The sequence below is a fragment of the Perna viridis genome, chromosome 9 (genome assembly GCF_037379345.1).
Source record: "Perna viridis isolate PV_CMFRI_1.1 ecotype Kerala chromosome 9, ASM3737934v1, whole genome shotgun sequence".
NCBI classification, from domain to species: Eukaryota; Metazoa; Mollusca; class Bivalvia; order Mytilida; family Mytilidae; genus Perna; species Perna viridis.
In genome coordinates this window covers 30,479,756-30,494,381 of record NC_142453.1, presented here as the reverse complement: position 1 = coordinate 30,494,381, position 14,626 = coordinate 30,479,756, and the positions used below count along the sequence as shown (strand labels likewise).

The 14,626-nt window shown below is 33.2% G+C and overlaps 1 protein-coding gene across 1 annotated transcript; it reads right to left on the bottom strand.

Annotated features, from left to right (window-relative positions):
- Positions 1–886: 886 nt before the first annotated feature.
- On the bottom strand, positions 887–14,122 carry LOC148607753 (ran-specific GTPase-activating protein-like). Its single transcript, XM_088543867.1, has 6 exons — positions 13,840–14,122; positions 11,642–11,748; positions 9,402–9,559; positions 8,965–9,093; positions 4,758–4,832; positions 887–1,912 (listed from the first exon to the last, which is right to left on the bottom strand). Exons 1-6 carry the CDS (start codon positions 13,852–13,854, stop codon positions 1,737–1,739), a joined length of 660 nt encoding a protein of 219 aa, XP_088399993.1. The 5' UTR covers positions 13,855–14,122; the 3' UTR covers positions 887–1,736.
- Between the last annotated feature and the right edge of the window lie 504 nt (positions 14,123–14,626).

The following is a 14,626-nucleotide window of genomic DNA, read 5'->3' as shown; positions in this document are numbered from 1 at the left end:
TTATTCTATTATTCTTTCATTCTGAGAGTAGTTAACTCTAAAACGACGTTCCATGGCCAGCAATTTATAATTCTTTTCAGCTGGACGTTGATAGAATACCCGCATTACGATATAATATTCGAACTGGACGTTGATAGAAAATCCGCATATATTGGTATATTGGTACTGTATATTATGCAAATAAACCATAGTATTTTTTAATGATATCCTCACGTACCTGTAAAAGCAAGGTGAAGTTTTATCACCTGAATCATTTTCATTGATGGTCAATGATTGTGAGATGACTTTTATATACAGAGGCGATGGAATAAAAGGATAAATAATTGGAAAAAGTGAATCACAAGTGCCAAACAACGCCTAGATTCAACAAGAGTGCGGCACTTATTCGGGGCACCAGTTATATCCTCGAGCGTTCTATCATATTTTGCTTATTCAGGATAAAGAATTGATTATCTTATTTATTAAATAGATTTTCTTCATAAAGTTGTTGCTACCAAAGCAATCCCACAATATAGCAAATATAAAGACTGTCAAAATGTTGAGTAGCTGATACGAAAGTACATGTAATGGACAAAGATAAAGCAATATACCACCCAAGCCATTCTTTAAGAGACAGCACCAGGTACTTTTACCTTTCTAAACGACTGAAAGGTACCTCCAGCATTTTAAAATTTCATACATTTTTATGAAACAAAATGGTGAAAAGTACCTCCTACAAAACCAGAGGTACCTGTATTGCGAAAAAATAATGAAACCCCTGACCACCTCCTTCAGATAGGAGTATACCATATAAGTGTGTTTATAAGATACCAAATCATAATTAACTTTGTATTTCAGTAATCTCACATCAGCAATTTACTATGGAGTATTGAACAAAACAATAAAATTCAAAACATACATTGTATTTTAAGATATCATCCTTATACATAAGTATTATGATGTATACATGCCCATAAAGAAACATAAAATATTAACTACAGAAAGTTCATATTTATTACTAAGCTTAGATAATATAAACTCAGTTTTTGGACTAATAATAAGTATCCAAAAAGGCACCTAAGCCTGAGCAGTACAAACAATTTGATAGATTTAAGATCGGTATGATCCACAGTCAAGCCGACTGGCCATTAAAAAATCAGCATCAGACAATGAATGTCCTATTGCCCAGAACAAGTGAAAGTTAAGTTAAATTATACTTGGCAAAGAAAAACCACATTTTAAGTATTTTTACCTACAGTTCAACATAGGTTTTAATATGGAATACACCAACTTGCCCAATATGACAAAATTCACAAAAACTAAGTCAGTCCCTGAAATTATATGTGTTGTTCTGAAAATTGTGTGACCCACAACCTAGATGACTGGCCATGAAAATAACACATTGTTTCATCTCTCAATAATACTATGGTGACTAGGTGATACATTGTCTAAAGAATGTGAGGTAGGGGAAGAGGATATTAGCTATTAATTAAAAAAAAAGCTTTTATAATAGAATAAATAACATTTCACATTGTCTTTGTAATACAAGGAAATATTCTTTTTAAATTAGCTATATCATAGCTCTAGTACATGGAAAAAAAAACATGGAATTACATGATATGAAGTCACCAATGACTGTTATCAAGGAGAATTATCTCCCTTTAATTGACTTTCCATACTTCTGTTTATGGATTAAAAATTATCTCATGTGACAGCACACATCACAACTGAAATAAATAATTTGGAATTAAAATGAATTAACTATTCGTCTTTTCAGCTTCTTTTTTCTCAGTCTCTTTCTCCTCAACATTTTTATCACCACCAGATTTTTTATCATCAGTACTTTGACTATTGTCAGTTTTTACAGTCATTTCACCAAGTTTCTCTGTAACCTTCTCTGTTTCCTTGTCACCACCACCATTAGGAATAGAAGCTGGAAATAAAGAGAATTAATGCACTTCAACCATTACACATTAGATGGGTCATTTCAGTTTTTTTGTCTGCAATGGGCAAACAGTGTGACATACATGTAAGTGATGGCATGGCACTAATAATTAAACTTCAATCTATAAGCCATCAAATATATGTAAACCCTGAACAGTTTGGCAAAGTATGGACACACCATGATTCCTTTATGATACAGCTGGACAAAGGATGTTTTTGACCAGAAAGTAAATGTTTTCTTTTAGACCTTTAATTTATAAATGGTTCCAGTCTACAAATCAATCAAAACCTTGTGGTACAATTTAAAAAGAGATCCATATACTAAGACATATAGTCAACTTCTGGTCCATACATCAAGTAAATGATTGTTTCCATCCCTTTTTAGCCCATAACCCTATAAATAATTCCCTGTTTTCCTTTTATGGTATAACACCTCATACAAGGTAGAACAATTCAAAAATGACTCATTAACATCTACTGAAATTATTGTTCAGACATCATGATACTGCTTGTTTCTTGCTCTTCATTCTAAAGTTGTTTTAGTCATAACTCCAAAAATCAATTCCAACCTTCCTCGGCGGTATTGCACTTTCTGGCACAGTTTCAAAGAGACCCATTTAAAAATAGTGAAGTTACTGTCCAGACTTCAGGACATCTACTGTTTCTAGCTCCTTTTAGCATGTCTAGGCCCCTTATTCCTAAAGTGTTAACCTCCAAAATCAATCCCAGTCTGAATTTTGTGGTATGAAACAATGCTTTAAATTGAGTTATACAGTTCAATTTTATGAAATGCTTATTTTTGGAATGGTTGGCACCATAACCCTCAAATTCAATACCAATTTGGAACCTGGCAATACAACTGTATACGGTTCAACTAATTAATACTCAAGTTGTTGCACTAAAAACAATTGTCTAAGGATGACAATAAACACACAACACTGTCCACAGCCCCATACCATTGTTTTTTCTGTCATATTAAAATGAATAAGAGACTAGAGCACTTATAAGTCAAAAGTTGAAAACAAATGCATGTATGCAGTCATGCACACAATACCCCATACCATATCATATTCCTCCAATGCCATTCAGCATTAAAAAAAGGGTAACAAAGAAATTATCTAACACTAATCCTTTTCATAATCAAGTCAAATCCAAAATAAATCAGGCAAAATAGATATTACACCACTGGAGCAGCTAGTACCGCAATGGTCCTGACTTGGTAAAAATGACAACATAAAAATTAAAGTAGGCAATAACAAATGTAGATGAAGTGCCTAACTGATAAAATCTAGGCAGTAGTTAAAAGGAAAGTCTGTATAAAAGATAGCAATATCAAGGCAAAAACCAGAAAGTTGGAAAACCATCGCAATGGTCCAGACTTAGTACAGGCATTTCAATATATAAGGTGGGTTGAACCAGGTTTTTGTAGGTCAGATATTTTAGTGACAATCTACACAGAATGTTCAGTCCGCCCGTCACATTTCTATCATCATTCCCCTTGCCACCTATGTTCATGGCAGCAATATAAATACTAGTGTTCTGCAAAATATAAACTTATTCAGATACATTAGTTGGATAAGCAATAAATTATTTATTCAAGGTAGTTTCACATTTAGAGGCAGATATCTAATACATAATGGACAATTTGTGCTTTCCAGTCCACATACTGGATTGACAAGAGTAAGGAAGTATTTTTTGTGCGGGAACCAGAGTAAGCTTGCACAAGGAGATAATGTTGTACTGATATTAGTTATGGTTGGTATTGATAGTTCCAAAAACTTTTACTTTTTTTGTATGCTTATCATGTCCAAAGCAATAGATAAAAATTTAATGTCATACCAGTTTAAGATTGCCAGCTGATATGATCATAAGGCAGCAACTCAATTGCATGTGCTTTATTTCTTAAAATGTTATTATTTAACACATGTACTTTCCAAGTTGGTGGGACCAGTCAACCAGATAAGTATACAAATGTATATTGGCCAGATATTTATGTGACAATCTACACTATATGTTCAGTCCGCCCGTCACATTTCTATCATCATTCCTGCGGTCTACTGACATTCATATGAAGGGAAAAGTCACTTATATTTTTGAAATAAGGAGAACATGCAAATTTTCTTCAGTTTTAAGTCAATCAAATTAAAATTTTAAATTTAAGTCACTCCTAATGTCCATTGGTAGAAGATCTATCATCGACATCCCATAGCTGGTCATGTCAGGGGTTAATATTCATAGATATACAATTGATTTTATTCTATTAACATACAATAAATAAGGGAGTGATATAAAAGATTCCTTTTAATTTTAGTTTTTTTTCTATTTCTGTATGCACAAATTGTTCATTATTGGATTGATCACAAGTACATAGTTTACAACACTCAGGAAAGAGTATGTAGTACATTATTTCAAGGTTGCAATAGGATGCCATACAAGAGTGCAATATGCATGTATGACTATGCACACTCGTAACTCAGATCTGTTCCAAAAAATGCTAGCCATAAGGACTGACATCCATGATGATCTTACAGGAGTGCAATTCTTAAGTCCCTTTCAGTTAGAGTCTCCAGTAGGAGACTAATAAAGGTTCAAGTAAAAGAATGAACTTGGGATGTATATTGGTCAGATATTTATGTGACAATCTACACTGTATGTTCAGTCCGCCCGTCACATTTTTATCATCATACCTAATCCTCTGTATATCTATTCCAATGCATGACAGAAGAAAATAACCGCATTTGTGTTACTGAAGAAATGAATGAGATTTTGTTCATTTTCAGTTTTTTTGCAAATTATTAAACGAATCATTAAAATTTTCCCTAAAAATAACTTACTTGACTTTTCTTTATCTATTATTTCCTGATTTATGTTCTTGGCTTCATTAAATTTATCTTTAAATTTCTGAGCATCTGCAAAAGAAACAGGTATTCATTGAATATCAACAATACAAAGAAATGTAAAACTGTATTTCTGAACTCATCAGTAAATATCGAAGCAAGCACCTGTTCGTTATGAGTAAAAATTTGACACAGTCACTGGAAATAGCCAACAATTCAACAGCAGTATTTTAAGGAGTTTTGAGTGGGTGTCCACCTATGATTATAGAGGTAGTTGACTTACGGGATAAAGACCACTATTTTTATAATTAAAATATTTAGCAGTTGATTTCACCAAAGTCAGAAATGTAAACATCATTACAAGTTACAACTTTTCAATATGGTTTTTATCGAGACTTCATTAGTGACAATCAACTTTAAACATAAATTCTTTGTGAAATTAATGCCAGAGTATTGAAATTCACCAAATATCTAGTATCTTTCTTATGACTGAATAAGAAGACACTATTCAATTCAAAGGGGAGACAACTCTTCATATTACTAGTATATAAATCTTTTTACAACTGTCAACTAAAGGGCTTCACAGGGAAATCATAAATAGTATATCAGTATAGCTATGAGCAGGAACACAAAATCCAGCACTTTGACCACCAAGAAATGTGCTTTAATAAGAGATAAGAAACTCATATTTTCTAGGAAATGAATATTGGTTAGTAATTTAATGGAATGGTAAAATGAAATCAAATATATAGATAGCAAATAAACTTTAAAATAAAAGGAAACAGTTCTTTGATCTGCTCATAATTTAGTTACTTTGTTAAGGAACTTTGTACATGTTTTCCGAGTCTTTCACTTTTGATACAGAAAAATCAATTTTTCTCTGATATCAGATAGTAAACATCACATTGGAAAAAAAAAAGATGTCTGGGATAAAATTTACTGTGTCACCGATATTATAGGATCTTCCGTGTATTCCCCACACCCCCTTCTTGGCAAGGGAGATCGGCTAAAAAGTTAAGTTTCCGTGTAAAACGCGCACTGGGAAGTGAGGAAAAATCACCAGCAGAATACCACATTGCGATGAAAGGATTCCGGTAAATTCCCCGAAATGCGTATCTTTTCATCATTAATCTTTTAAATAAAAGTATTTTCTATGTTTCCCTGCATTAGCAAGCCATTTATTAATTAAAATAGTTTATAAATAGCGATATATTGGATCTGAGTCGGCTGAAATGTTTACATTTCCTGTTCGAATACAAATCAGGTCATTCACTAAAACAGCGGCGTCAAGTCCGACCGTTTATAAAAAGATGTTTTAATTTGCCAAGTTGTGTATTGATATCTGATATCTGGAAACAGTTCATCAAGCGGATTAAAGGATTAGTAATAATTGTTTTACCTTTTAAATTGATCTTTTGTTATTTGATAATTAAATGACAATGGGCCCGAGGACAGGTTGGCACTCCCGGTATTGTGTATTTAACACTCCACCACACACATGTGAAGAAGTTATAATTAGACGACTTGATTTGAGAGAACAATAAGAAGCTAGTCGTGGTTTTTCATACTAATTATGAAATGCAAGAAAACATCATTGATGGATAAAACAACTGTTAAATAGCAGTAAAACTTTATTTATTTCACATAACTGTTCTCAAAAATACAATGGCTTGACGACTTTGGTTCTGATTCACTAAAATTACGGACCTGAAAATTATGTCTCTAGATAAAAATCTAGAAACTCATTGTTTTGGTGTATACCGCGCATCCCTCTTCTGGAGCAAAGAAAAAGTTGAAAAAAAGTGTGCGGTATACATGGAAGAATACAGTAGTTTCTACATGGACAGTCTATTAATACATATATTTAGAGATCTAATGTACAATCCATTATTCAAAGTAGTATAAAAAATCTTTTTTTTTCTTCTTATTTTTCTTATTTTAACAGAGTTAACATTCATGACAACTCCTTAGTAGGATTTTAAAAATCACTTCAGGTCAGATATTTATGTGACAATCTACATATCAAATTCAGTCCGCCCGTCACATTTCTATCATCATTCCTTAGTGCATAAAGGACAATAAAAGAAAAACTTTTCAAGACCACTGGTACTTGGGAATCAAATGAATTTTTGAAAGCTCCTGACTTAAGTCCAGAATTTTTTTTGAATTAACAGTACTTCCATTGGCTTCATAAGAATAGAAATTTCCATGATTTAAATTTCCTGTAAGATTCTAGGCAGGCATGCCTGAACAGGGAATGTTAAAAATTAGTGTTCAGTAAGTAAATTGATTACTAAGGTATGAATTCAAAAATATACCACCCTGCCAATTGTTAAATCCACAAAAACTCGTCAGCATAAAATTATGAAACAACAATACTATTTAGTGTAGCAACATCATACCTTACACTTACAAACTACTGCTGGCTTGTAACAATGTGCAAGTCTAGAAATATTTCCTATCACGTCTGTTAATGGGTTAAGGCCTTAATCAAGAAACTTAAACTAACATAAGTTTGAAACACTTTGAAAGGTTTCTAACATACAGTTTGACCGGCCATTGATAAAATATTGATATATGAAATAGGATTAAAAATCCTTACAGATTTTAAATCGCCACATCAAAATAGGATTCACCTTACAAGTCAGATGTAAGAGAGGGACTGACAAAGCCAAGTACTAGGAACTTGCTCTGCTAATTAACTCCCTATTTTTATGGCACTAACTGGAACATCTTTGAACAAAAAATGTCCAAGACAAATAAAGAATAGTGCATAAATGTCATAAATTTGGTATTGGAATTTGCTTCTGTTCCTTATAATGATGTATTTCAGTGTAGTTTACAAACACCTTTTTATTTCTGTTACAGCGACCATGTATTTCTTGGAAAAACTAGACAAGGGGACGCCCCCTGCACTCCATTTTAACACAGCTAACGCATAATGTTTGGTTGTCAAAATTCATTTATGAGAAGATTGTTGCGTCTTAGAGACACATTTGAAACCCCCACATATATTTTCTGACATATATAAAAGTCAATCTATACTAACAAGCTATAATTCTTATAATGGCAACAATTTTATGATCAGACAAAATGACTAAGTCCAACTATTCATAAAAATGTGAAATATTGACAGAAATGAATATGATAATATGCACATCTTCAATGACAGTGCTTGCCTTTAGCCACTAGCCTGAAGCCTGGGGTTAGTAAAAGTTAATCTGGGCTAGTGAAATTTCTTGTTTTGGGCTTTGTTAAATCCTATACAGTCCTGTATTATTCGAGCTAGTCGTTGAGAAGTTTGAAGGAAAGGATCACTCTGCAAAGTATCAACTTAGTACCCTAAATACTGTAGGAGGAATTAAGCGGGATAACTATATACCCTGAATGGGACAGGAGTAAAACAATATGCCCCCAACTGAACATTGCGGGGGGCATAAAAATTCCTAATGCTCATACATAAGGAAGATTCATATCAGTTTTCCTTGAATTCTGTCAAGTAGAAGAGAAATTTTTTTTTAAAGTAAAAACATTAAAAAACAGCAAAAATATGTCAAAGACGGACAATAACTCCAACATGGCTTAACAGATTTACATGAAAATTTGACCACTGAAAGATCTCATTATGCTAAACACTGTTACTCCATCAAAATGTGGCCTAACCTAACGGTTTTGAAGATATACACAAAAAAAAAAACAAAAAAACAAAAACATCTGTCTGTCCCTATACTCTATTTTTAGTAACAGCATATTTTTCTACATATCAAAAATTTATACCAAGTTTGATTGTAATTGGTCAAATGTCAGAGGAGAAGAGTTTTGAAAAATTGTTAACGACAACTGAGGACACCAAGTGATGAACAGTTGAACTGAAAAGAAACAATCTTAACTTTTATAGTAGCTTCAGAATATGAAAGATATTAATTTGGAGCACTCTAAACCATGACTCATCATACAGTGGTATAGGAGTCAAGTTCATATTCCCTATAGTGTTCAGTGGAACTTTTCAAAAAAGAAAAGGTAATTCAGGTTAAAGAGGCACTCTTGTATGTTAGTGGCCAATATGAAGGCACACCAAGCAAGCATTAACACCTGCTTAAGGGAAATTGGCAGAAAAAGATGAGGCGTAACAAAGCCCATCAAAAAGGGCAAGGCTGCCCACCCTCCCCACATGGTCTGTAAGGCACACTATCCTACAACATACTTTCTGCATTTGCAAATCTAATAGCTAATGTTTCTGGCTTTGCTTCTTCATCTGCGTAGTCAGCTGCTACACTCCATAGCCATGCTCTGTCGCTGCCACAGTTTGGCTTTAATTCCATCTGGGATGTTACTGTTAATGAACAAGTATTAATCGTACAGAAGATTATTTCAACAGGTTAATAAAATTTTAAAAACATTGAATATGATACCATATGGTAGCATTTAAATCTTGCAGAAGGTGAGCCTAACAAGTTCAAGAGTAACTGGATGTACATGTAATGGTCACTTATAGAAAGTTAAATATCTGGTGTATACAGAGATATCCCTTACTTTGTTTACAGAATGTATATAGTAACTTATTTTTTTGGGGAAATTTAATACTAATTTGTTCATTTTTTCACTTGAAAATTAGCAATGATAAAAAAAAATAACACATACTGTAATGATTGGCACAAACTTTCAGAGTTTTGTCTCTCCTCATAAGCACACGTATCAGTCCCGTCTCCTTGTGTTTTAACAGTTTACAGTCTCCTGTTCCTCTTTCTTTCCATTCTGGAGGATCTAGGGAGTTATCAAATCGAAACAATTTGGCTCGTCTACAAAATTAAGGTGAAACTAACAGTCATTGCTTTGCGATTATTGTCTGAGATTTGCATCATACACTTTATGTATACATATGTATAATAAGCCTAAAAAAAATACCTGCATTTTTGATATGCTCTAATAAAATGCTTCACAGGGTACAGTTTGATATGTCCACAGATGTCAAACCCTGAGCAGTTGGGGCAGGTATGAACATTGAACACATCATTCAAACTTTAAACAGCTTTGAATTTTAATTATGATCAGACATTTTACACAGGATAAAAACTTGAACAGAACCGAAGTAAGATTTGCCAGTAATAAATTTTGAACATTACTATTGATACTTTTGATCAACTTATATCAAGAGACTGGATATTTTGAACAAGAAATCATAATGGGTTAAGTGGGACCAGGAAAAAAACAAAATGAAAATTCCAACAGAATATCACTGCCTCAAACCTCTATTTAACATTCAATATAACTTCCTGAAATAGATACCATTTGCTACAGGTATATGTGACTGGAAATAAGTATACTAAATAGAGCTGAAACAATACAGTCACCTCACAATACGATGTAATCATTTTTATAATTTGATAGATTTTAAACACACTTATGGAAGTTTACAGTACATGTATATTTGTAGATATTGACTACCACACATGAGATCTACAGCTTGCAGGGGTATAGAGTTTAATTTGATAAGAAACAAGTCCTGACTCCATGACCTACTGTTTGATGTCTCCATTTTCTTTATTTTATTTCGAAAATTTCTTAAGAAAACTACCAAAAACAAGTACCACAAGGCCAAAGGGTTGTGCTGGGCTTCGCCAATGTCGCAATTTGCTATTTTTATTTTATCTGGCGACAAAAATAACCATTTGGCGATTTTCTTGGTGCCTAGGTTTTGTATTTTAAAATTGACAGGAAGTTTATTAGCAATGGATATTCTCTCTAATTAAACAATTGTGTTGACACCTGGTCAGAGTAAACTGACCAAGACCAAATTAGGACTGAAGGCAACTATAGGTAATTAGACCAGGTGATTGTATCTGACAATATCCTCATGGGAGGTGTCGATCAAATGTAAATATATTATTGCTCCAATCAAAACTCTCACCATCTGGTCAAAGGCAAACACAATTATGACCATGTGCAAGTGGCTATATACAAGCTTCACAGCCCTGTGATACATTCAGAAACAGACTTACCTAATAACAGAATAAATTAAATCCAATTAACAATGATTATCCCATCACGAAGTGTCTAAACACTTCGAAATGAAGGAATCGATAAAAGAAAATGGATGACATTTGTTTACACTTTTGCCATGTGACTTTTTTGGCGGGAAAATCGGTAAACAAATAGAATGGGGATTCCCAAAATCTAATTAAGGAAATACCATTCAGATATCAAGATAATTAAACAGGGACACAATTGATGGTCCATGGTACAAAATGTAGTTTGCTAGAAATTTTATCACTTGAAAAAGAGAATCAAGTTTGTTAAAAATATAATAAAAATCAAGTTATTTTGTAAGGTAAAATAAGAGCATAAAGGACTAAGGAGAACATGTTTTAAAATCAGGGACTGAATGAGAACAGTAATATAAATTCCTTGATAGAAATAAAATACCCGGAGTTTCTGGAGTAGTACTTTATTATTATATGCATATGAAAGTGACAAACTAGAGCTAAAAAAGTGCTTTACACATGCATCCAGAGTGAATAGTGGGTACATGTATGCCATGAATGGAGAGGTTATTGTGATGAATTGACAAAGATAATTCATCATTGGACTTAATACTGTCATTTTTTTTTTCAAAAAAGTATAATTTTTTTTGGCACCCTTTGACTCAAACTTCCAAAAATTGGCAACAAAAAATGGCAGCTGGCGATTTTTCTGGCGACAGAATTTTGGATGCCAGAGCAGCCCCTGCAGGCCTAATCAAAAAATTGGAAGGTTGCCCTGTACACAGAAAATGATGAAAAATACTATCTTTTTTCAGGACCTCAGAGTATCATTTCACTCCTAATTCTAAAGCCTTTACATGAACATTCATCTATGAATCAAGCTAGTATACATGTACATACAGTTTTAGGAGTTCCTCTTCCTCTTCTTCAAGAGATTTAACCTCAACCTCGGGTAATTTAATCACTGGTTCAAAATGGATTTCTGGACATTCTTCAACATCTTCTTGCTACAATATGACAATCTTGATTGTACAATAATACATACAAGTAACAGAAAAGTTCAATGAGTTGATAAGCAATTACCAAAATGTACTTTATACACATGTACACCATCCAACACTTAAGTAAAGTACATGTACATGTATTTAACCTATTGGTAGCTTTTACTTTCGTGTCCAGTTGTTGTTTTCACAGGAGTACTGTCCAATATTAACCAATCAGTTACACAGGATGAAGTTACCAACATACATTTGTTAACTTGACTGATTTCTACTGTTGCCCGTGACCTGAACATTGACTAGAAATCAGAAGTTTGTATTGCGTATATCAATATTAAATATGCTACTTTATCCCAACAGCATATCACACCATAAAATTTCAATCAATATTTTTTTTGGATAAAATAACAAATGTGACGGTCATTGAGAATTGCGAGGGACTAAACTTAATAAAATAATGAAATAAAAGTGTATTCTGAGATGAGTATGATCAACAGAGCAACAATCATCAACCACATGGTACAGAGCTACATAATGTACATTTAACCTTTTTCCGCAACTGTTTCAATCATGATATGAATAGCATGTTTTATCTCAACACTGAATTTATTTATAACTGGAAAAAAAGGTAATACATTTGTACTATAACAAAATAAAACCTCTTGAAGACTTAATCAGTGATTAATAGCGAGCGCCACGAAGCAGTGTGAGCTCTACGGTTATTACGTGTACTTATTAAATTTCCCTTAAGGTTCCGCAATATACTAACGAAAAAAAGCCATGTCCCGGAAGTGACAAAAAGTGACTGTCCTTACGAAGAAAAATCATCATTTCCTTTAATCAAACAAATAAAAAATATAGGTTAAGATTACGTTTCAGTAAAAATAAATTCATCTTTTCTGATAGCTTTCAAGTCTTTTTTCTATTTTTTTAAACTTATTTAAAGAAGTGAATATTATGTTTTCAAAAACTTCGGGAAACATGTGGATGTATGTATGTGTATCTCCACTGTTCCCCTGTTGCTGTTGTCAAGAACCTAAACGGCCTAGAAAAAAAAATATAACTCCGATCATATTATAAAAATCGAAGTATAGCTTTTCTAAGATAGGAAAGGCAATCATTTTCTTGTTTGGAATTTCCAGCTGTCGTCTGAATTTTGTTTATGTCACATGATGTGTAAAATATTCCAACCATCCAGTGGACAACTACAATATTTTCGGTATCTGTCCAGATTGATCTGACGGGCCACAAATAAAATGGATATTGCTAGAGATGCCCTTAAGGTATAAAAAATGTAAAGTATTGCAAAGTGTTATAAAGTTATTGACCATTTTGAAAGCGAGGGGAAAGGGGGATATGGGGTTGGAATTTTGGGGAAAAATTGTTCAAGTTATTCATTTATTGAAAAAAAACTCCCCCATTAATTAACAAGACAGATTTTCAAATAGAAATATAGATTTTGCTTGCTGCTTAAATATAATTAAAAATATTGCACTTGCGAAGCAAAAGTTTCATCCGGGTTGACCCACTCCCCCCCATCTATGTAATGTCCTTGCTGGCTGATTTAGGCAATGTCTACCCCATATAATTAGTTATATAGTAAAAATCGTAGGAAAAAGTGTGTACTGTCAGAATTTGATGGGTCCTACCGATTTTCAAAGTTAGTAGGACCCATTGTCCATCCAACGTAATAAAAGGTTTTGACTCCCTGAAGGCTGACATATTTTTATGCTAGTTCATTGAAGCAACAGCTGCTAAGTAGGCATGTCTGATGTTTCACCCCAAACAGATATTCAATATCCAAGCCAACCAGTGGTCATTCACACTCAATCTTAGTCCTGGAGATACAACACACTTGGCAGAAAAGCTCTAAAGTCTCCGTTTTTATTTTTGGTTAGGCCATGAACCCACAACCTCTCGAGAGGACCATGCTACCACAAAACCACTGATACCAATGAATACAACTTGGAAGATCTCTTTAATATCTATACTTTCATGGCCAGTATTGTTAATTACTGCAGATATATCTGGACAAATAAAAATAACAAAATAAAAAGATTTCAATATTGATACTTCAACAATCTTTCATCTTTCTGATACCTTATCGTCAGCCATTGTGAGAGGATGACAATGGATTGTTTCACGTTGTAACCTTTACAGAATGGCGCCTTTCTTCTGAATTAGCTTTCCGTTGAACAATACTTTGATAAAACGAAAAAGACAGGAACTGTACAATTTAAAAGATGTTGAACGCTATATACAATATTTCTTCTTCAAGCCTTGTAATTGATAACTCTGTGAAAACGTCTTTGCCTTAATTTTTTATTCATCATCTTGTCCCCGAGAAACAGCTCACGAATAACTTCCCCTGATGAATGACTACCCTTTCGTCCCTTTTTGATTCGCCACTCTATGTACACAAGAAAGTTTTATTTTGCTTCGACATATTTCATAACTGCAGACATAAGTTATAAAGAGTTTTTATCGAATAAAATATAATGAGGGAGAAACATCAAGTAACATATCAGTAACATCACTAGAGTCCCTCAAGGCACTGTGCTTGGTCCCATATTATTTCTAATTTATATCAATGAACTATACGAAGGTATCGAGTATATAAATAAAAACAAAATTGTTACATGTATTTATAGCAAAGGAAAATTATCGAATAATTTGAGTTTTACGTGTAATGAATCCGAACTGGAAATAGTAAATGAATTTAATTAATTAGGAGTAACCTCTTGATATTTTGCATCAAATTGAGAACAGTCAATTACTGGTCGAAATTAATATTGGGAAAACAAGAGAAACTACGCGTTATTTTGTACAAACTTTGTTTACGAAAATTTTTTAATGGAAACTAAGAACGTCACGGATCTTAGTAAAT